Raw genomic sequence first — 23,816 nt, forward strand, 5'->3', positions numbered from 1 at the left:
TTTGATTGGGATTTTGGTAACCAAATGATTCTAGCTATGTATATTTGAATGTAACTGTTCAAGTATTTTTGGAAATCTTTGGGAAATCATTAAATATCTATTGGGTCCAATAAATTGTAATGTACAGAAGTAAGCTCTTTTACAGTTAATGTTGTCCTAACAAGAAGTCATTGTTGGCAGTATAGTAATAACAGGCATTCTAGTGTAGTTTAACCTGGTGTGGTTCTGTTATGAAGCAGAGAAAATGACCTCTTTCAAGTAACACCCTTTGGAGAAGGCAGATTAGCGCAAAAAGGAATTGATGCCAGAATAGCGTGGCAAGATTTCGTAGCTCTTTCACCTTAGAGGATGATATTGAAAGCAGCATAATGAATTTACCGTATCTTCTTCCATCCAGGCTTGTCGAGACTTCCTAATGCTGGCCCAGACACATAGCAAGAAATGGCAGAAATCTCTACAGTATGAGCGCGACCAGCGTATCCGGTTGGAGGAGACACTAGAGCAGCTGGCTAAGCAACACAATCACCTGGAAAGAGCTTTCCGTGGAGCTACAGTCCTATCTGCCAATGCCCCTGGCAACATGGATTCCTCGAAAGGTAAAAACTCTTCTTCCAGCCTGTCTCTTGTCGTGTATCTTCCGCTGAAGTTCTAGAGCCCAAGATAATAACATTCATAAAAAGTGACATGGCTATGTCATTTTTCTGCAGATCAGTGTTGCTCGTCAAAGGGTGATATGAGCGATGAAGATGATGATAACGAGTTCTTCGATGCTCCCGAGATCATCACAATGCCCGAAAGTATGGGACACAAGTGAGTGGTCTCCTTTTCCCAGTCCTTCAACCTTTGGCATTTTAAATGCCAGATCCATGGAAGTTTTCCCCTTATCTCTTGGCCCCTGTTATAGCGAGCAACCAGAACACTGTGAACAAAATGCAATGCATAAAGCAGGCTCCTCCTCTTCCTTAAATATCTTTGTAAGAGATATTTTGATTGAGCCCAAAATGTATGTTGGTAAGTGAGAAATTTAAGTTTTGCCCCCTTTTACAACTTTTCTTGCCACATTTGATAAGTGAAATCAGTACAGTTGTTAAACCAGTAACAGTTGATAAGTCAATCTGGCTTCTCCATTGACTTTTATTTGTCAGAACGTTGCAAAAGGTAACCACAAATTCTGGGACACTGCAACTGTCATAAAACGTGAGTTAGTTGACAACCATCCGAATGTAAACCATGTGGCCAAGGGGATGCTGCAATGGTCCTTTGTGCACGTGCAGGGAGTAAAAGAATCCAAGTGAGGGCATCCGGGCAGGTGGGCAGGGCTTTGTGCTCCACATTTCACCCCTGCTTTTTTACTTGTGAAGAGTTCAGATTGTTTGTGGTTTGAAATGTCCATGCTAATACTTTTGAATTTAGAAACAAAATGATAGCCATTAAATTTTCTTAAAATAGTTGTAACATTATAGCATCACTTTATGTCATTAGCACACTTGATGTTTCAATTCTATAATATCTGAAATTTCTAAAACATGTTAAAATCACCTAGGCATGACTATGCAAGTTCCTGAGATGCCAAAAATATCTGTGAGCTGTATCTTTCTCTAGGACAGGCATTTTTCTTGCTTGCTTATTGAATCACCACTCCAGACTTAAAGTTTAAGCTCAATCTTTTTCATGAATTCATCTCTGATTTCAGTTCTGAATCATTGGGTACAAGATGGTGGCAAATAAGTTTCATGATGAATAAAATAAAATTTTCAGACACAGGAAAATTTCTGTCCATCCTGGGTGAAATGAAAAGAAAAAATTGAACGTTAATAGAATACTCAATTCACTACCTCTAGATCAGATAAATGTTAAATAATATGAGGACAGGTTTGAAGTACTGTATGTTAAAAAAAATCACCCCAAAATTAAGAAAGGTAAATCTTATCAGTTATAATATCTTTTAGGGAATGTCCCCAACACTTTTAGAAAATACTTCTAACATTCTTTAAAGAATGAACAGAATTATATTTTCCCAGTCTTTCTCCCAATATTTGTAATTATTTGCAGTGATCAAAGCAAGTTTCTGCTACTAAACACAAAGCCAGAATTTCAACTGAAAGCATGTGGAAGCTGTTCAGATTGACATTCTTGAAACTTACTAAATACACTTAACTGCAGAATTATGATCCCTTCCCTTATCTTTTTTCTTGCTCTCTTTTTTGCCCAAAGCACATTAATTTCTCTTGTCTGGAAACCTGGAGGGGGGAAGATACCTAAAGTTCAAAGAAACTGCCATTTGTCTCCCACCAATTCTTGTGGTTGCAAATCTAAGTGGGAGAGCATATTACACAGCACTGACCTTTCATATGTTATTGTGCTTAAACACTTGAGGCACTCAATTCCTGACATTCTGGAATGGATCTGGTTTTCATTCAAGTTTTTTATCTGATTCTGTAGCAAAAATCACCATGGTTTCCTTGTAAGAAGACCATTGTTGGGTAAGAGAGGATGTGTGATCCAGTTGATTCACTGTATAATCTCAAGAGACTTTAATACCATTGACTTTAGAGTCTGATTGATTGGGTGGGTGACTGTACTGGTAATCCTTGCTTAACAATAATACACGGAACCAGCAATTCCATTGTTAAGTGACACTAAAGTATTATGAGATGTGACCACATCAATTTACAACAGCAGTTTGTGACAATCCCGGTTGCCTCTATTAAGGGAATCCCATGCAGCATTAAACTGGGATGTTATGTGATCACTATTTACTATCTCCTGCAGGCCTCCCCAATGACATTGCTTATTGGAAGCCAGCAGTGAAGATATGACAGTCATGTGACTGCAAGATGCCACAATTGTGGTTATTGTGAGTTAGATGATGATCCCACGTTGTAATCAAATGACTGCAGGAATGCTGTGATAGCCACAATAATGTTGTTTTCTCATTCAGATACTTAGAAAAGTATCTTAACAAGTGGTCATCTTGAGGACTAGCTGTATAGCATTGCAGTGAGCCCACACTTCCATGGTGACTATTGTTAAAAGATAATGCTGAGGCACTTATTTCAACTCTGTGATGCCCCATAGAATTCTGATTCACTTGTTATATGGATCACTGTGAAATAATAGAGCAAATAATCCCAAAATAGGAAGATTCATATTGGGTATGGGAACCAATCACTAAATGATAGCAAGATAATAAATTGCAACTCAATTCATAAGCAGCATTAGTAGATGGTTTCTCCAGACAAGTCATGATCAGTAGTATTTGCACAGTTGCATCATCATTACTCAGTTGTTCAGGCCTGTTACCAATCAAAAACGTTCCATAACTTTTGTTGACTATATTATGTCAGTTCAGACCTCTCTCTCAGACTTCCTTCAGTCAGAAGCTCTGGATGTAACTCTGCAAGAGAGAGATTTTGAAAGTTCTTTTTCCCCAAGAAAGGGAAAATAATATGCTTTTTGCTCCAGCTAAATACATTTAAATTCTGCCGGGCTCTTATTATCTTAAATTAGGTAACGTTACAATTCTTTCTGCAGCAAGAATTAAATGTCCCAATACTAATGTTAATGTTTTAGGTATTTGTGACTTTTGTTGATTAATTTTGTATTAACTGATACACATTTCTGAATTGCGTTCAATTTATTTTATTACTATTTTTCCATTTTTGCTATAATATGCTGATAAGATATTTTAGATGATAAATAATTGGGGGAAGTAAAACTTGGAAGATTTAACAAATTCCTAAATAACATTGCTATATCAAAATAGTTATCTGTGATTTAATTAATTAATTGATTGATTAATTAATTAATTAATTGGACTTATATGCCGCCACTTTCCATGGACTCCAGGCAGCTTACAACATTTTAGTAAAAAAAATACAATAAATAAAACATTCTGGGCCAATTAATAGGATAATAACTTTTAAAAATTTCTTAAAATTAAACATTTAAAATCAAAAAGTCACACACACATATATATAGTGCTTTTACATTCCCTTTTGATTTAAAACATTTTTAGCCCTTGTTGCCAACAAGAATCATAAATGTTTCATATTTGACAGTGTTCTTAATTTATTTCCAACTCTGGCAAAATAAGTAGCATAATGTAGCTCTGCCGGTGTTTTGTTGTATTGCTTTTTGAACAGTTTTCTTTTGGCCAGGAGAACATCTCAGCTGGAGCATCCTAATTCCTTCTTCCTTATGGTGTGTCTTTCTAATTCCTTTAGACGAACAGGGAGCAACATCAGTGGCGCCAGCAGTGAGATCAGCCTTGATGAACAGGTAGTTTGATTTTTTTATTTGAGAGAAGGGGAAGGGACATGGCTTTTTATGAGATTCTATTGGGTGATCAAAATGTAACTCTGGTTGAAAACCTAGATCACAGCTTCAAAGTATTTTGACTGTCAAATACCATCAGTTTAAGTTAGGGACTTCCGGTGGTGTCATTGGGCGGTACAGAAGGAGAAGGATGATCTCTTTCCTTTGAAGCTGCTTTATTTCGCATCTGGAGACCTTTCAGGGCACAGAAATTTTGGAGGATTTGGTAGAAAAAAGGGGCACCTCAAGCAACTGCTGGGGTGAAGGCACCCTCTCTAATCTAGCATGAAGGTGTCCACATGTTACCATGACATGGCGGGCCCAAAGCCATAACAAATCATAAGAGACTTGGAAGCAGAATTATTTCAGCACTCTACACCTGATCTAAAAGAGAAGACTCATATTTGCTGTAGAGAGGATCATCAAACGACTGGTCTAAACTTTTTCGGCAAGAAGGAAACTCCAGACGGAACTTAGTGGTGATTGTAAGTGAGAGTTGGAAATTGCAAAAAGAAACAGTTGAGGTCGTGATTGGGATTAAGTATAGGAAAAGGCATGAATAGTGACAGTGGTTCCGGTGGGGTAGCAAGAAGGAGGGAGGAGACTTCTGCTCCGCTGGACTACGGTATTAACATCAAAAATATAGGGAAACTCTCAGTTTATTTTGAAAATCAGCATATAGTTCAGAGAGCATATCGTTCGGAGAAATTCCCCCGTTTTGGAAGATCTTGTTACCTTTTTCTCTGTATTTTTGCTGCGAGAGAGCCAGAAGCCCCGATCAGCTGGGGCTCGGAAGATGGCGACTGCGACCGAGCTGATTTGATTCTGGTTTGATTCTGCCTTGAATTCTCACGTTCCAGCAGCATTCTGCAGTGGGGTGAGCTGTATTGCTGCAGACATGTTGAGGCTCAGCCCAGGGGTCAGCTGGGATGAGGAGAGTGGTGGCTGCTATTCAGCACTGACTCATACTGACAGAGGTGGAGAAGGACTGGGAATGAACGAGCGAGCATGCTGGGCGAGCATGCTGGGCGGACTGTGCACTGGCCGAGGAGGAAAGTAGGCAGAGGAAGACGTCCCCAAAAACAACGGGATCTACCGGATAGAACCTGGACGCCGAGTGGTTATATGGTGGGCACGCTCAGCATTGGAGGGCTTTACGGTGGACGTACTCGGCGCTGGAGTGCCTGGAAGATGGAGAACCGGCCGTTGCAGTGAGCAAGGAGACAGAGAGAGACAGACTGCCAGACCGAAAATTGACAGTATGAAAGTCTTGTGGAGGCTGTGCGCTATAATTGAAGACCAGGAGATACAGAGATGCCCCCCAATAACAGCAGAGGTACTGGTAGACATTTGGGGCGACTCACAAGAGCCCAGGGGTGCCGTGGAAGTGGGGGACCTGAGAACAACGACAGTGGCAAAAAGACAGACTTGGCCAATGATAGCGGCGGTTACCAAAAAGCCTGGGAGGACAGAGTTTATACCCATCACCTCGAGGTTTGATTACTGCAACGCTCTCTACATGGGGCTATCTTTGAAAAGTGTTCAGAAACTTCAGATCATGCAGAATGCGACCGCGAGAGCTATCGTGGGGCTTTCCAGATTCGCCCACGTTTCTACAACACTCTGTGGCCTGCACTGGCTGCCAATCAGTTTCCAGTCACAATTCAAAGTATTGGTAATGACTTTTAAAGCCCTACATGGCACTGGACCAGAATACCTCCGGAACCGCCTTCTACCGCACGAATCCCAGCGGCCGATAAGGTCCCACAGAGTTGGCCTTCTCTGGGTCCCATCGCCCAAACAATGTCGTTTGGCGGGCCCCAGAGGAAGAGCCTTCTCTGTGGCGGCCCCGGCCCTCTGGAATCAACTCCCCCTGGAGATTAGAACGGCCCCCACCCTCCTTGTCTTTCCCAAATTACTCAAGACCCACCTATATTGCCAGGCATGGGGGAACTGAGACACCTCCCCCAGGCTTTTATACTTTATGTTTGGTATGTATGTGTTGTATCGTTTTAATTGCGGGGGTTTTATATATGTTTTTCTTTTAATACTAGATTTGGTTTCACTGTTATATTGTCTTTTATTATTGTTGTGAGCCGCCCCGAGTCTTCGGAGAGGGGTGGCATACAAATCTAATAAATTAAAGAAAAAAGAAATCCACAGTGAGTGTGTGAGAAGAGAGAAACTGAGAACAATGCTTTTGAAGGGGAATAAAGCAGAACGCACATCAATCAGTCAGTGAGTCAGCTGGAAACCAGAGGCTGGTAATTTAAATTAAAAGGTCGAGGAGTTTAAAGTCTGTATGGAAGAAGGTTATTAGAGAAGAATAAAAAGGAAAAAATAAACTTGTGTGCAGACAATCCAGGATTAATAGGAAGTGGTAATTTAGAATGGACAAACTAGCAAACATTATAAAACTAGAAAAAGACAGAAATAAAAGGTGTTGAAAGTGGCAGGTGACTGTGCAAATTTGTCAGAATATAAATTAGATCACTATTTATGAAGGAAAAATATATTGCTCAAAAAAATAAAGAGAACACTTAAACAACACACCATAACTCCAAATAAATCAAACTTCTGTGAAATCAAACTGTCCACTTAGGAAGCAACACAGATTGACAATAAATTTCCCATGTTGTCAGCGCATTCAACTTTGTACGAAACAAAGTATTCAATGAGAATATTTCATTCATTCAGATCTAGGATGTATTCTTTGAGTGTTCCCTTTATTTTTTTGAACAGTGTATTTACTCTTCCTCCTTTTTCTACCTCTTATCCTCTTCTCTCTCCTATTTCTTTCTTCTCCTTTTACTTATTTAACTTGTTATTTAAAATATCAATATAGTATCTGAGCACTGCATTATTTATATATTTAAAAATTAAATTATAGCTATAATAACAATTGATTTTATGCATATATTGAATGAATTAATATCTACCTATATTATTTATAACATTGTATATTGTAACTGATATTTACTATTGTATATTATATATCTTCCGTGTATTATTATAATTATTATAACGCATATTTTATGGAATAATCGATTAAATTTTACAAGACTGAAGAACTGGGAAAATAAGTTTATTAGCAATGATAGAATGTCCCTATAGAAACATAGAAACATAGAAGTCTGACGGCAGAAAAAGACCCCATGGTCCATCTAGTCTGCCCTTATACTATTTTCTGTATTTTATCTTAGGATGGATATATGTTTATCCCAGGCATGTTTAAATTCAGTTACTGTGGATTTATCTACCACGTCTGCTGGAAGTTTGTTCCAAGGATCTACTACTCTTTCAGTAAAATAATATTTTCTCATGTTGCTTTTGATCTTTCCCCCAACTAACCTCAGATTGTGTCCCCTTGTTCTTGTGTTCACTTTCCTATTAAAAACACTTCCCTCCTGGACCTTATTTAACCCTTTAATATATTTAAATGTTTCGATCATGTCCCCCCTTTTCCTTCTGTCCTCCAGACTATACAGATTGAGTTCATTAAGTCTTTCCTGATACGTTTTATACTTAAGACCTTCCACCATTCTTGTAGCCCGTCTTTGGACCCGTTCAATTTTGTCAATATCTTTTTGTAGGTGAGGTCTCCAGAACTGAACACAGTATTCCAAATGTGGTCTCACCAGCATTCTATATAGCGGGATCATAATCTCCCTCTTCCTGCTTGTTATACCTCTAGCTATGCAGCCAAGCATCCTACTTGCTTTCCCTACTGCCTGACTGCACTGTTCACCCATTTTGAGACTGTCAGAAATCACTACGCCTAAATCCTTTTCTTTTGAAGTATTTGCTAACACAGAACTGCCAATACAATAGTCAGATTGAGGATTCCTTTTCCCCAAGTGCTATAGGATTTAACATTACACTATTTAGTATTATTTAGTAATATTTATAAAATCTAATACTGTAATTATTTATACTCATTAATTAATTAAGAGGAAGTAACTCTAGGAAAGGGGAAATACAAAAAATATTGGATTGGAAATTATATTATAAAGCAGTGTTGCTGATTTGGCTTAGAGATTGGATCGATTTGAGGAATAGACGGTTGTTGTTACTATTATTATTGGAAGGCCATGACCTACAGAAGGGATGGCATGCATTTTCATGGGATAAAGAAAGTAAAGCACAACAATATTTTTACAGGCATATGATTAGAGACTCATTGATGAAAATCTGGCAAGAGGTGAGAAAAAAAAACACTATCTGAAAATTCCTAATTGGCTGTCCACTGTGGAAACAATGATTTACCCAAAGATGTTCGATACAACTAAAATGGTTAAATACAAAGATATTTTAGATGGATTTGGGAAATTAAAACACAGAGTGGGTTTGGAAACACAAGGTATAACTATAGATTGGTGGCCCTACCTCCAGCTCCAGTCGAGATACAAAAAAGAAAATCATCATAAAATGTTCTGTCAGCAGTTGGCCCTTGCACGATTAGCAAAAATATATTTTAATTTAATTTAAATGCAATGTGTTGGAAATGCAAAAAAGAGCAAGGCACCTTCTTTCACACATGGTGGTCATGTCCTGAAGCGAAGAAATATTGGACAAAGATATACAACTGGTTAGAGGAAATAACAGGAATAACAGTAGAGTTCACCCCAGAACATTTTTATTGGACATATTTAAAAGGTAATACGATAAAAGCATCAAGTATTTGATTTTGCACATTACAACAGCTGCCAGGATTGCATATGCACAATATTGGAGGAATCCTAATGTACTCACCAAAAGTTTGATGATCAAGAAGATTTTTGATTGTGCAGAAATGGACAAATTAATCATAGAACTTAAGAGGACAAAAAGATTCAGATTACCATGAAAAATGGGAAAAGTGGTATAAATGGACCAGTGATAGAAAATTAAACAGAAATCATGAGATGAAGACATAGAATTAGAAAGAATTGTAAGATGATGTATAAATTGTATAAATATACTAACGATGTATATAAAAGGTTGTAAATCTGCTCAAAAAAGTGTTATGATATGTAAAATGTGAAAAATTAATAAAATATATTTTTAAAAAACTACTGACAAGTTATAATGATTAACGGAAAAAAGTTACAGGAATTGTAATCCAAAGTATTTTGAGGCATCAAATTGCCTGTTTCTGATCGAGATTACTAATTCTAGTGTAAGGTCGAAAGTATTTAAGGCATAACTTGAGACTCATCTTTTTGAAGACTAGGGGAGGGAAAAGAGAAATCTTGACCACAGCTTAACTCATCCCATGTTTTTTGCGATTTGGAATGCAGATTTTGCTGCCCCAGAGGCAGCATTTGTTGGGATAGCTGTCTTCGTTTTGATAGAGAGGTCCTCAAAGCTTGGCAACTTTTAAGACTCACAGAATTCTCGGACTTAAAGTCCACAAAGTTGCCAAGTTTGGGGACCTCTGTTTTGATATATTAGATGTGAGTGTTTGACATTAGAGTAACTTTAGTTCTAAACTTTCAGCAAAGTGAAGTGGAAATTGTAGGAGTTTGCTCAGGAATTGATATGCATGTTATCCCTTCCCCATAAGACTATAACTGCAATAGTCTTCTTTTTCTCCCAAAGTACAAACATCAGGGAGAGGATACTAAGAAGGAGAAGAGAACTCGGATTCCACACAAACCAAATTACAGCCTGAATTTATGGAGCATCATGAAGAACTGCATTGGCAAGGAACTCTCCAAGATTCCCATGCCGGTGAGTAGCTTTTATCTGGTTTTTGAGTAAAACCCCATGCTGTGTGGAAAAGGGTAGAAAGCCAGGTAATCCCAAGAAGCAGAATTGTGCAAACTTCATTCTGCAACAGACAGTTTGGTTTTGATCTTGGCACAAATTCAGACATTCTAGATATAGCTAGCTTTGAATTAGATACTTTGGGGGTGGGGGTGTTATAAAATTTTATTTATTTTTCTCAAACATACAGTAAAAATAACATAAGCAGTAAAAATCACAGAATCAGTGCCTAAAATAATAATAAGGGATATGTTTTGTTATATTATACATTCAGGGGGGGAAATCCTAACAATTTTCTTTTAATATACATTTTTTAATAAAGTGATTTCTTCTTCTTTCCTAAATTAATTAAAATTAATTACACGAGACATATTTCATCTACAGGTAACAATATTATAAAATCTATTCCCTTATATTCCTTTTTTCTATCTATAATAAAACATAAACATCTTAACTCAATATCTAATTTAATCCTTTCACCTCTGTGTTAACTCCTTATCTATTGCTGCCACCATTCCTTATTTCATCATCCAGGTCTTTAGTAAATTAAAATTAAATCATCATGTATTCCTTCAAAAGCGATTTAAAAGATTATTTCTCAATTATTCATAATTATAAATAATTGAATCAGATATTTTATCCCTAGAAAGGATTTCCTGCTTAGCACCTGTTTTCTTCTGCTTCCAGGTAAATTTCAATGAGCCATTATCCATGCTGCAGCGTCTCACGGAAGACTTGGAATACCATGATTTGCTGGACCGGGCTGCCAGATGTGAAAACTCCTTGGAGCAGCTCTGCTACGTGGCAGCTTTTACTGTATCATCCTACTCCACGACTATCTTCCGCACTAGCAAGCCATTCAACCCTCTCTTAGGGGAAACATTCGAGCTAGACCGATTAGAAGAAAATGGCTATCGTTCCATCTGCGAACAGGTAAAAATCAGAGCCTGTTCCTTTCCTGTTCCTTGATCCCAGGACAATTCTGGCACTTTCAGTGTTTATAGTATGGGAATGATAGGCCTTTTCAGTGGTAGTTCCTACTCTTTGGTTGACCTAAAAAGAGTCTCGATTCCAGAATTGAATATGCTTTTTTTTGTCTATTTATAACACCTGCTAGGTGAGCCACCATCCTCCAGCTGCTGCTCATCATGCTGATTCCAGACATGGTTGGACCCTTCGGCAGGAGATTAAAATCACCAGCAAGTTCCGTGGCAAATACCTCTCAATCATGCCACTTGGTGAGCCTTGGCCACTAACTATCCCTTTTGTGGCCTTCTATTTTAGGAAGGCATAGTCAATTAATGAAACGACTAATCATGTTTGCTCCCCAACTGCTGGTAGTACAAAGCCTGGTGTTTCCAGCTTTTTCCTAATTACACATAGGCTGTATGAGAAAGATGGCATGCCTCTATATTGAATATTAGTCATTAAGTTTAGCATTCAGGAGGCATTCATCTGTGCTATGTATTTCTTGGAGATATTTAGAATATATGCAGACTTCAAGGGCCCATAAAATGCACGCATGGAAAGAATAGCAGGTAGCAAAAAAGGATAAGAATTAAAGCCTTCCATGACTGAATATGACATAGAGGGATACCTTGTCTTACAAACTTAATTGGTTCCAGGACAAGGTTCGTAAGGTGAAAAGTTCGTAAGACGAAACAATGTTTCCCGTAGGAATCAATGGAAAAGCGTTTAATGCGCGCAAGGCCAAAATTCACCCCTTTTGCCAGCCGAAGTGCCCGTTTTTGCACTGGTGGGATTCCCCTGAGGCTCCCCTCCATGGGAAACCCCACCTCTGGATTTTGCGATGCTGCAGGGGAATCCCAGCAGGGGAATCCCACCAGCATGAAAACGGGCGCTTCGGCTTGGAACAGAAGTCCGGAGGCTGGGCATCCCGGCAGCAGCAGGTTCGTAAGGTGAAAATAGTTTGGAAGAAGAGGCAAAAAAATCTTAAACCCCGGGTTCGTATCTCAAAAGGTTCGTATGACGAGGGGTTCGTAAGAGGAGGTATCACTGTATTTTCCATTGAACCTTAACAAGAAGGCTTCAATACCATGGAACTACCTTAAGTGAATCATTTTCCTATCTCTAGGTACCATCCATTGTATCTTCCATGCAACTGGCAATCATTATACATGGAAAAAAGTCACCACTACAGTACACAACATCATTGTGGGCAAATTATGGATAGACCAGGTGAGTTACAGTAAGGCGACATTTCAGTGAGATGAAGTTTTGCTGTCCAATGTATGGCTGGAGAATAATGGCTAGAAGCCAAAGCCTTAAGAGGCTGGTTCCTCCGTCTTTTGAGGACCACTACAACAATTATATAACTTTTTTTTAAAAAAATTAATAGGTAGTATGGAGCCTACTTGAATTTATCTCTCTCTCTCTCACCCCTCTTTTCTTTTTTTGCTTTCTAGTCTGGTGAAATTGAGATTCTGAACCATAGAACGGGTGAGAGATGTATTCTCAAATTTGTTCCTTATAGTTACTTCTCCAGAGATGTGGCTAGAAAGGTAAGAAATGCCATACTTTATTTATTATCAAGTGGGGTGACAAGGATGGGCCTGTATGATAGCAAGAGGGCCTTATTCCAAAAGCACTGGGCTCCATGGGCAGCGCTCCTCCTGCATCCAGGCTAACACATCCTTCTTGTATGTAAAAGCTGCCCAGTATTCTGGAGAGCAGTTGGGATGAGTGGTTTTTAGCTTATGTGTGAGTCTGGAAACTATTCAAACACATTCTATCCCGCATGTAAATTTCTGTTTACCTTTATTGAAAAAGTAGTAGCAAAAGTAGAACTCTGCCCAATGATTCTCCTCAACTCCTGATAACAGGTCACTGGAGAGGTATTGGATCCTTCAGGAAAAGTGCATTTTATGTTGTTGGGCACCTGGGATGAGAAGATTGACTGCTTCAAGGTGAATTCTAGCTTGGAGAATGGTGGTGACAGTCGTCTAAGAACACACGAAACAGAAGACAGCAGGATGGTGTTATGGAAAAGGAACCCGCTCCCGTAAGTAATGGAAGGGACTTGGTACCTGCAGGGAGCTGTGGAAGAAGGAAAGACATTTTTTCCTCTGACTAAAAAAGTCTTTCTATGGATTCAGTTGATTTTGATTGAAAGGGGGAGCGGAGAGAAATAGACCATGATTGCATATAAATCACACCACTGTATAATCAATGTAATTACTGTTCTCTATATTCAACGGATACGTTTAAAAGAAATCATTAATATAAATGATGGAACATTATGAAGTTTGTGGAGAAGGGTGTCTTCTAATAGTGGTGTAGGTCATGGCTTATGGCCAAACTATCTCCAGGACTGTCTCCTGACGTATAGTGCCCAGCAACTGATTAGAGCCCCAGAGTTGGCCTTCTCCGGGTCCTGTTGACTAAGCAATGTCAATTGGCGGGCTCCGAGGGAGGGCCTTCCCTGTGGCGGCACCAGCTCTCTGGAACCAACTACTCCCTGAGATCGATACTGCCCCATCCTATTGATTTTCCACAACACTTCTTCAGTTCTGGCCATAGTAAGATTGTATGATAAGACATGAGATTTTACACTGCCTTTTATATTATTTTTTATTGTTATAAGCCGCCCTGAGTCCTTCGGGAGTGGGCTGCATACAAAATAAATAAGTATGTAAGTACATAAGGAAGTAAGAGAATGGGAGAGCACTGAAAAATATCCTCCCCCCACCTCGACTTTAAAGCTTATTCACCAGCCATTTAATTTCATTTAATTTCAGCTACTTTTATTTCAAATGGAAATAACATTTCAAAGGCAAGTGTCAGTTATGGGTAGGCATACTTATAGGTCTTGAAATCCAGGTTAAAGTGGTCTAATTCATTAAACCTAAATCATTAAGTAATTAAAACACATTTGAGATGCGCTTTTTGGGGGCGGGAGGGTAACTTTTCTCATTGCTCACTTCATTGGTGAACAACAGATCACTGTTTCCCTTCTGTTGGTAGCAGCAGGCCACTGGTGCATCTATTTTCCCCCCCAGGTTCAAGAGTTGTTACTTCTGACAATAAAACAGTGCTCAAGTGAAGGACAAAAGGGTGGGAGAGAGAAAATGAATATATGTCATTGCCTTACCCATGAGCTTTGTTGCCACTTCTATTATTTTTCTCCTCTTTTTTTTTTTTTGGTACAGGAAGAATGCAGAGAACATGTATTATTTCTCAGAGTTGGCTTTGACACTCAATGCCCCAGAAAGTGGTACTGCTCCCACTGACAGCAGACTCCGGCCTGACCAAAGACTCATGGAGAATGGGCGCTGGGATGAGGCCAATGCAGAGAAGCAGCGCTTAGAGGAGAAGCAGCGCCTTTCCCGTAAAAAACGTGAGGCTGAAGCCATGAGAGCGACAGAGGATGGTAAGAAGCAACCCATTGGCCTCTTCCATTTAGGAATCTGTTAAAGAATTTTAAGGAGCTACCTTACATTGTTGCAGCTGGGCAATGGTTCGCCTGATCTAGTGTTCTACACTCCCTATTAGTAGCGCTTCCTTCATGAATTGGGTCAAAGTCTTTTTTTTAGTTTTACTAACTAAGATACGGCAGTATGGTTACTTTTAAACTGTGGCCATTCCCAAGGAAGGAAGTTTTAGTGTCATGTTAAATAAGGTCCAAGAGGGAAGTGTTTTTAATATAAAAGTGAACACAAGAACAAGGGGACACAATCTGAAGTTAGTTGGGGGAAAGATCAAAAGCAACAGGAGAAAATATTATTTTACTGAAAGAGTAGTAGATCCTTGGAACAAACTTCCAGCAGATGTCGTAGATAAATCCACAGTAACTGAATTTAAACATGCCTGGGATAAACATATATCCATTGTAAGATAAAATACAGGAAATAATATAAGGGCAGACTAGATGGACCATGAGGTCTTTTTCTGTGTTTCTATGTTTCCAGGGGAAATACCCTGTCTAACACCTTTTTTTCACCAGTCTAAAAAATTCTCACCCTTCTTTTTGCTGCCCCCTCTTGCGCAGGAACCCCGTACGATCCCTATAAGGCGTTGTGGTTTGAGCGGAAGAAGGATCCTGACACCAAGGAGGTGTCCCATGTATACAGGGGCGGCTACTGGGAAAGTAAAGAGAAACAGGACTGGAACATGTGCCCTGATATCTTCTGAGCTGGAAGCAGCAGGTCTCTTCCCAGGAAGTGGCAGTGGGCGAAGAATGGAGGGAAGCAGCTGATCATGTGACTTCTTGGCTCGTGCTTTTCTCACTGACTTGTCTGTCTTAATCAATTGTTTTGACTCAATCACCCAAACCAGAATCCAGCAGTGGTGATTGGCTGGATTGCCTTAGCTGAATGAAGCTGAAGTTGGTGTCTGGATTCCTGGATGGTTAGGGAAAAATAGGCATAGAGGACTACATCTTCCACTTCCCTGCTCACACCACTGTACAGGTAGTTTGGGGAGGAAGAAGAGAACGTGTGGATTGACACCTGCCCTCTTCTCCAGCTTTCTGGTGCTGTACCAATTATACCCCCTTTTCAACTTTCATAAGGCAATGGCAAGCAGCAAGACCGAGACTCTTTGTTTGCCCAGAGGTGGTTGAAAAGGAACAGGAAGACCTATCATTTTGACCAGAGGGGTTACTTTCTTGTTTTTTCTGCCCTTACCCTGTAAAGCATCCTTAGGACAAGGATATTGAATAGAGGGGAAAAGATGGAAACCAAAGCTGTTGTGTCACTCAATTCACATAGATAGGAAGGCGATTAGCTGTATCTTCAAAGAGTTCGACTTTTCTTTGAGGGTCACCAGCTGATCACTTGGGGTTGCAAAATCAAAGATGCAGTTTTCCCTTTTCAGGTCTAGTCTTCACACCAAGCCCTAGCACCTTCCCCCAAATTGTGCACTTGGATGAGCAATGATGCAAGATAGAAGCCTCCCTGTTCTAAAGCAACTTCCGGCTTAATGCACATCTGTTTATATGTATATTATATATATGTAGAGAAAGATCTAATTTTTGTTCTGATTTCTGTTCCTTTTATTCTTTAGACCCCTGTTTGGTAATACTAGCCTCTGCTGCTTTCTTCCACTGGGCCCCAGATCCATGAAAATGCCGTACAGGAACCATTACCTAAGAACAGATTGTCTTGCCTTTCAAGTAACGAATAATTCAACATAGGCAGAGTTGGAGCTTAGTGGCGTCACTCCTAAAGCTCCTCGCTCTGTGCCAGTTCAAGCCAGGGGTTTATTGATTCTTTTGTAAAATGAGGAGACTGGGAACATCCCAAACTGGTCTGGGCCGTTTGGTCACAGCTGCCATAACCAGATCCTAAGAGTGAAAAGCTGTTGCCACTGCCCAGAAGTGGCAAAGCGTAAAGAGCCTAGCCAGCAGGGGTGAAATGCTCCCGGTTTGCTCGTGCCTGTCAGTCATCGGAGAGCCGGTCACGAAGGGAGCGCCAGGCTCTGCCCACCATCCCGGATGCTGCCATTTGGGTTCTTTTACACTCTGCGCATGCACAGGACTCTTTGCACATGCACAAAGGGTAAAATAACCCAAATGGGGGCTTCCAGGTGAGTGGGTGGAGACCCACGCTCCCTTCACGACCAGCTGTCCGACGACTGACAGGCATGAATGAACCGGGAATATTTAACACCTGCTGCCCCAGGTGAGGTATACATGTGGTGGGGATGGGCTGGGGGGGGGCAAAGACAGCCCCCTGCCTTTGGCTAAGGATCACACTTTGAGATGCCTTCCTTTTGTGTTTTCACTCCTTGGTTTGTTTTTGTTTTAACACCCCCCCCTGCCCCCACCCCTACTTTTCAACTTTAGCCTGTAAGGAAGAAGAGGCAACAGTGATGCTTGCTGATTGGGAGAAATAAGGCATCCCAACACTGCTGCTCAGCAGAAGTAAATTGGGTCTGGGGGCGCAGTGTGTATACTGTGTCTTGGTCCCTATTGGAAGCCTTTTTTTTTTCTCTGCAGTCGGCGGAGGCCAGGGCCTCCCTTAGTGGGACAATGGTGGGCTTTAAAAAAATGAAAAGCAGGAGAGATACTATCTCTGCAATTCTATTGTGGTTGGGTTTGTTTTGAGGGGAGGGGGATTGTCTTTATTTCCCCCCCAAAAAAGCCTAAATTAAATAATAAAACCTGAAATACCCACGAAGGTTCACTTGTGCCTTTCTGTTAAGGATCAAAACTTGAGGTGGTTTGGCCTCACACCCCTAACCCTTTTAGATATCTTCAGGTAAGTTCTGTGTTGAAAATAGCATACACCAGCTGAACTATCCTTTGCCCTTCCTAATTTTTCCAGTTTACATTAGTTCTTGAGACTGGGAAAAAACTATAATTAGGGCTTCCTTTTGCATTTAAGTTATGAATCTTAAAATGGCTGGCAAGGAGCCTCCTTGAAATTTGGATAGAGAATACTTTCTATTATTGACTGGGTCCAACCAATGAACAATGAAAGGGGAGAGCTGAATAAAGGTTAATATTTTGTCAAAGCTACTAATGAGCCATTTTTTCTCAACGTAGCAATATAGTTTTTACCTGTTTCAAGGCAATCATTCTTAATGAGAAATGTCTGGCAGTATAGTACATGTGTAATGATTCTTGTTCCTTTTTTGCCTGCTTTTAGGGATAATATCTCACATCCAAAAGATATTTACTCATGGCAGATGAATATACGCAGACTCTGTGAACACACAGATTCTATTAATCCACACCTGGTGGGGAAAAACATTTGGAGAGGCCTAAAAGAACGAATCTAGTTTCTCTGACTCTCTAATGATACCTCTACTGTAGGTGTTGCTTTTCATAAAGATTCAATGGAACTAATTAGACAAACATTATCCAAGGTTAAGAAGAATTGGTAATTTAACCGAGTTTACTCTGAAAACAATTGGGTGATCAGGCCTCTTTAAAATCAGTTACACAGGCAGGTGGAGTGGTTTCATTCACTTGTTTTGTCTGAGGAAGAAGAAATGTTACCTGTGCATCTACTTTGAGTTCTATGGTTTTACAAAGAACATTTACATTTCTTCTTTTTATTTATACAGTACTTTTAAGAACTGCTAAGGACCAGTTGATGATTTTTAGTATGTCCTGATATGTTTGTTTATTTGACTTCTATGCCGCCCAATCCTGTAGGACTCAGGGCGGTTTGCAACAATACAAATACAAAATAAGTATTTGTATTATTGCAAACCGCCCTGAGTCTTACGGGATTGGGCGGCATAGTCGAATAAACAAACAAACATATCAGGACATACTAAAAATCATCAATTGGTCCTTAGCAGTTCTTAAAAGTATGTAAATACAACCTCAGATGAATAATATCACATGACACCATGTCATCATTTATTTTACAAAAAGAAAGCCAAAATGGAGAAGCCATATGTGGAAAAACAAAGTACACCGTTACTGCTTCCATAGGTGTGAAGAGGTAAGTAGCAGGTAGGTGCTGCTAATTGAGTGCCCTTAGATCAATTGATCACCAGCAAGTATGACTACCTTTAAAAGAGCTTGAAATTTTAGGAGTTTGCTGGTCTCCAGCACAGAGGTGTGTGTTAACAGAATGCCAAAGAGCAATGACATCAGCAATGGTCTTAGAGAAGGAATTGATGCTGCCATCGTTCTGGGAAGAGTTATAAGGCCATTTTCAAACAATTTAAAGTCTATCAGTCTACAGGGAGGAAGATTATTCACAAATAGAAAACATTCAAGATGGTTCCCAATCTTCCCAGGAGTGGATGTCGCAGCAAATTCATCTCAAGGTCAGACAGTGCAATGTTCAGATAAATTGCAGAAAATCCAAAAGTTACATCCTGGGCTCTATAAGCCTTAGCACATTAAATTGAAAATTCATGACAGTATAAGCAAAAGAAGACTGAACAAGTATGGTTTCCTTGGACTGCCAGTAGAAAGCCTCTTCTCTAAAAAGAACATGGCAGGTTTTGGCTTAGGTTTGCCAAGTTGCATCTGAACAAACCACAAGGCTTCTGGAACACCATCCTTTGGGCAGATAGACACAGGTGGACATATTTGGCCACAATGCACATTGACACATTTGGCAAAAACCAAATGGCATATTTGCACAAACATACCAACCATAGGGCATGGCTGTGGAGGAGTGATGATTTGGGCTTGTTTTACAACCAGAGGACCTGGGCACCCTGCAATCATTGATCCAGTCATCAATATTGTGTATACCGAAGTATTTTAGAGACAAATGTGAGGCCATCTGACAGCTAAAGCTTGGCTGACATTGGGTCATACAACAGGACAATGATCCCAAGCACACCAACAAATGTACAACAAAATGGCTGAAAAAAATTAAGGTTTTAAAATGGCTGGAAGTCCATACCTCAACCCAATTGAAATGCTGTAGTATGACCTAAACATAGCTGTGTATAGACAAAAGAACTGAAGCAATGTTATAAAGAAGTGGATCAAAATTCCTCCACAATAATGTGAGATTGATAAAGACATACAGAAAACAATAACTCTGTTATTGCTAATGATGGTTCTACCAGCAATGGAATCATAAAGGTGCACTTAGTTTTTCAAACATGGCTTCTCCGTTTTGGCTTTGTTTTTGTAAAATAAATGATGACATGGTGTTATATGTCTTCTGTTATCCATCGGAGGTATTCTCCTAATTTTAGGAACTGCTAAGGACCAGATGATTTTTTTTAAAGTGTTCTGATATGTAAAACCTTAGAACTCAAAAGTCTTCCTTTTCACATGATTTATAGCTTCTCACTCTTTAAAAAAATATTTAAAACAAACAAGTTAGCACTGGTAAGTTTCCTGAGCTGAAATCCTCCCACTGTGAAAAGTCTTTTTAAAGCTCTCCCTGATTCCAATCTGTAACATGAAAGGTGTTAAGTATTCCTCGTTGTTTTTTTAAAAATCACCTAGTACCTCAGGTGCCTTTCCTCACTGCTGCTGTATTTAGTTCTGGGGTGCTTTACATGGCATGGGTGTGGCTGAAGTATTGGTTGCCACATTTTTCCTCTTGCCTTCAATAATATTTCGCACCGATCCTTGAGTCTTCTGAAGTAACTTGGTTCCTTTGGGCTTTGCCCTTAAACAGCAAGTACAGGGCACCATGTTCTTTGCTTCAGGTGATAAAGCACCTTGAATTGAACTAGCTTCTAGGCCCTTCCTTGAGTAGTGCCATCTGCTAGACGTCCATCCATTTGAAACCAATGTTGCAGATCAAGTTTGATCAGTAAAGTGACATAAGCAGCTGGGGATTTGACACCCAGAAAGAGGAAAAATACATCAGTTCTGTCTGGATATGGTTTAAGTGTCAGGTGTACACTTCTATTTTTTGAGCACTGGTTGCCTCTCTTGGCTAAATTACAAAATCAATGACTCCATTACACCAGTAGCTGCCTATTTGTAGTGCAGCCTAGTAACATTTTCCCAGAAAGATATGAAAGGTTCCGTGTGAATGAACATTAGTCTTGAGAAAAATAACAAACCTTTTCAAGCCTCTGTAGCACATACTTCTCTAAATATACTTCATTATAATCTGGGAATTTATCCTTCTTTTTCCATGAAACTGGTAAGGAATTTTTAGATATAGAATTCAAAGGCATTTGTAGAATAGATTTTAGAACGACAGCACAAATTTTACATACAAAAGCATTTGCAATGTAAAAGAAAAGCCACTTTCCTCACATTTCAGAAAAAATACAAACAAGACCTAGTAGCAAAATCTGCTCGGGATTCTAAAAAGCTGGATTCTTTTGTTGGCAATTGTATTTATAGGGGTGGAAAAATTTGAAATATTCAATTCTGCATACAAACTGGTCAAACTTGCAATGTTAAGCAATACTGTATTAGGAAATACTACTAAGTTGTTTCTGCAACCTGAACATAATGTTCTTCAACTTTGAACATAAAGCACATTTCTGACCACTTACACTTAACATTTAGAGAATCAAATATCCCAAGTCAACAGCTTCAGAGGCAATTATTACAGGTTTTAACCTTTGAAAACACTTTTTTAAAAAATTGGTAGGCCTTTTTGTAATTTATCCAAAATTGGTACAGGTTGGGAGGCTGCTTCATCCAGATTCAAAAACTATTCTAGCTGTGATACTTTTGTTAAGAGATCTGAGGTGATTGAATTTGAACTCTGACAATAAAAATGACTTCTGTGACCCCATATAAACTGGCAAGATGTTTGGTAATCCAGACAAAACATTTATACCATCTTACTTATTTTCATAACCTTACTTAACAAAAATGAACTCAATAATAAGAGAATGTTACAGCACTAAGTCTTCTTATTACAACTTAGAACTGCTTTGGGCTCGCTTATATGATGGTACTGTAAATTATGAATCTTTTGATGAAAGATAGCAATACGGTCTGAAAGTCAGAAGCAAAATATGGAGTGACCATAGGGACCCTTCTGGAACCTCAGGCCAATCACTAACCTCACTGACACAGAAAAAATACTCCCATTTATACCAAAAAATTAAAAAACCAAAGTGGAAAGATTACTTCCAAAGCAATCTGTGTTGGGCTTATTATCATTACATTATTATAATTGAAATTCATTACATGTTTGTCATTCACAAGGAAAAAAAGCTTCTGGTGAAACTCAAAACATGTACTTGAAATCTGGGTGTTCTTCAGAAATCTGCCACAAAGCCCAGCAAGTTCTTCTTTCCCTTCTTTGTCTCTCAAATGTATAACTTCCTACATCTTTACTGGAATGCAAAAAGGAAACAGAAACACCAAAGCAGTTACTTTGAGCTAAGAACTGCAGTTACATCTGAAATGAAGCAGTCGTCAGCAAAATAAAATCATTAATAAATAAATAAAAATCCCAAAGTAAAGTTAAGAATGAGACTATAAAATTATCTTTTTATTTATTTTATCCTAAATCAATGTTTTGCATTGATCAGAAACCAAAATCATACCACCATTCTAGTAACTTTAAAGGTGAAGCCGCCACGTTCCCTCTTACCAATGCTTTGGACGGGGCCGATCCCGGGGTGCAAACGGTGTCAGCGGCTCCCTACCAGAATTATCATGATGATCATCAGCAAGTGGCCTTGACTTCAACCATCTCGACATCCCTATGGCAACTTGTCCTTAACCTGCACACAACAGGCTTGGCTGTCAGAATGGATACATGTACGCGGTAAAAAAGGATCAGGTTTAGGGGGCCCAGAAGCTTATTGGTCGAAGTGAAATGATAGGATGGGTGTAGGGTAGGGTAGAGTAGAATTGAATTGAATCAAATTCTTTATTGGATACACAAGGAATTTGTCTTTGGTGCATGTGCTCTCAGTGTACATAAAAGAAATATATATATATTTGTCAAAAATCATGAGGTACAACACGTAATGATTGTCAGGGTTCAAATAGGCAATGAGGAAACTATTAATAAAAATCTTAAGGATAAAAGCAACAGGTTACAGTCATACAGTCATAAGTAGGAGATATTGGTGAGAAAAAACTAGTAATAATAGTGCAGACTTAGTAAACAGTTTAACATAGAATTATTTGTTTAGCAAAGTGATGGCGTTCAGGAAAAAAATGTTCTTGTGTCTAGTTGTCTTGGTGTGCTGTGCTCTAGTGCAGTGTTTCCCAACCTTGGCAACTTGAAGATATCTGGACTTCAACTTCCAGAATTCCCCAGCCAGCGAATGAGAATACAATTAGAATAAACAGAATAAGAATAGAATAGAACAGAATAGAATATTTTATTGGCCAAGTGTGATTGCACACAAGGAATTTGTCTTGGTGCATATGCTCTCAGTGTACATAAAAGAAAAAATAATTTGTCAAGAATCATGTGGTACAACAATTAATGATTTTCATAGGGTACAATAAGCAACCAGAAAATTATCAATAGAAATCGGATAGAAGCAACAAGTCTTAAGTGGGAGGAAATGGGTGATAGGAACGTTGAGAAGAGTAATAGTAACAGCAATGCAGCCTTAGTGAATAGTTTGACAGTGGTGAGGGAATTATTTGTTTAGCAGAGTGAGGGCGTTCGGGGAAATAACTGTTCTTGTGTCTAGTTGTCTTGGTGTGCAGTGCTCTATGGTGTTGTTTTGAGGGTAGGAGTTTATTTATTTATTATTTATTTATTTATTTTGTCCAATACACAATACATATTGAAGAGAATAGACATGAAGTATTATATATAAAGAGAAGATATAAAAATAGAGAAGATATATGAAGGAAGAAAAGATATACAGTATGAGATATGAGATAAGGAGAGGCAATTGGACAGGGGACGAAAGGCAGGCTAGTGCACTTATGTACGCCCCTTTGAAACAGTTTGTGTCCAGGATGCGAGGGGACCGGAATGAAATTGTTTGTGTGGACTTGCGGGGCAAGACAGGATCCCCTAGTCCGGGAGGGAGGGAAATAGAAAGCCCCGCTTGCCTCTTGCCAACCCTCGCGGCAAATGAGAGGTGGCGCCCCAAGAGGGTGTCTCCTTCATCCCCCAGAGAAGGGGGAGACCCACTCGGGAAGCGCAGAGCGTTATTGGCTGACGCTTCCAAGTGCGACGGGATTGGCTCCTCATTTTAGGCGGGGCCAATTTGCCAAGCAGGTGAAGTCTTTGGCCTAAAGCGAAACTGCAGCAGCGCAGGTCGCGCGCGTCGGAGGGTCTCGGGCCTAGCGCAGCTGTGGGGGGAGGGAGGGAGGGAGTTTGGGGCCGCTGCTTCAATCGGCTCGGCGGGAAATGTTACTCCGATGCCAGTTTGTTCCCAAGCCTTCCAGCTCCGTCTTCGGGATG

At 39.6% G+C, this 23,816-nt stretch overlaps 1 protein-coding gene across 1 annotated transcript in view; it reads left to right on the plus strand.

Annotated features, from left to right (window-relative positions):
• The window catches only part of OSBP (oxysterol binding protein), a 34,286-nt gene extending 17,086 nt beyond the window's left edge, over nt 1-17,200 (plus strand). The window contains exons 4-14 of the mRNA XM_070726961.1: nt 398-596; nt 708-810; nt 4,227-4,281; nt 9,898-10,029; nt 10,753-10,998; nt 11,183-11,303; nt 12,161-12,264; nt 12,492-12,587; nt 12,909-13,087; nt 14,235-14,455; nt 15,074-17,200. Coding sequence (XP_070583062.1) covers nt 398-596; nt 708-810; nt 4,227-4,281; nt 9,898-10,029; nt 10,753-10,998; nt 11,183-11,303; nt 12,161-12,264; nt 12,492-12,587; nt 12,909-13,087; nt 14,235-14,455; nt 15,074-15,216 — 1,599 coding nt within the window. The 3' untranslated portion in view covers nt 15,217-17,200. The remainder of the gene's footprint in view (nt 1-397; nt 597-707; nt 811-4,226; nt 4,282-9,897; nt 10,030-10,752; nt 10,999-11,182; nt 11,304-12,160; nt 12,265-12,491; nt 12,588-12,908; nt 13,088-14,234; nt 14,456-15,073) is intronic.
• Nucleotides 17,201-23,816: the final 6,616 nt, after the last annotated feature.

This window comes from Erythrolamprus reginae, chromosome 1, assembly GCF_031021105.1.
Source record: "Erythrolamprus reginae isolate rEryReg1 chromosome 1, rEryReg1.hap1, whole genome shotgun sequence".
Lineage (NCBI taxonomy): Eukaryota > Metazoa > Chordata > Lepidosauria > Squamata > Dipsadidae > Erythrolamprus > Erythrolamprus reginae.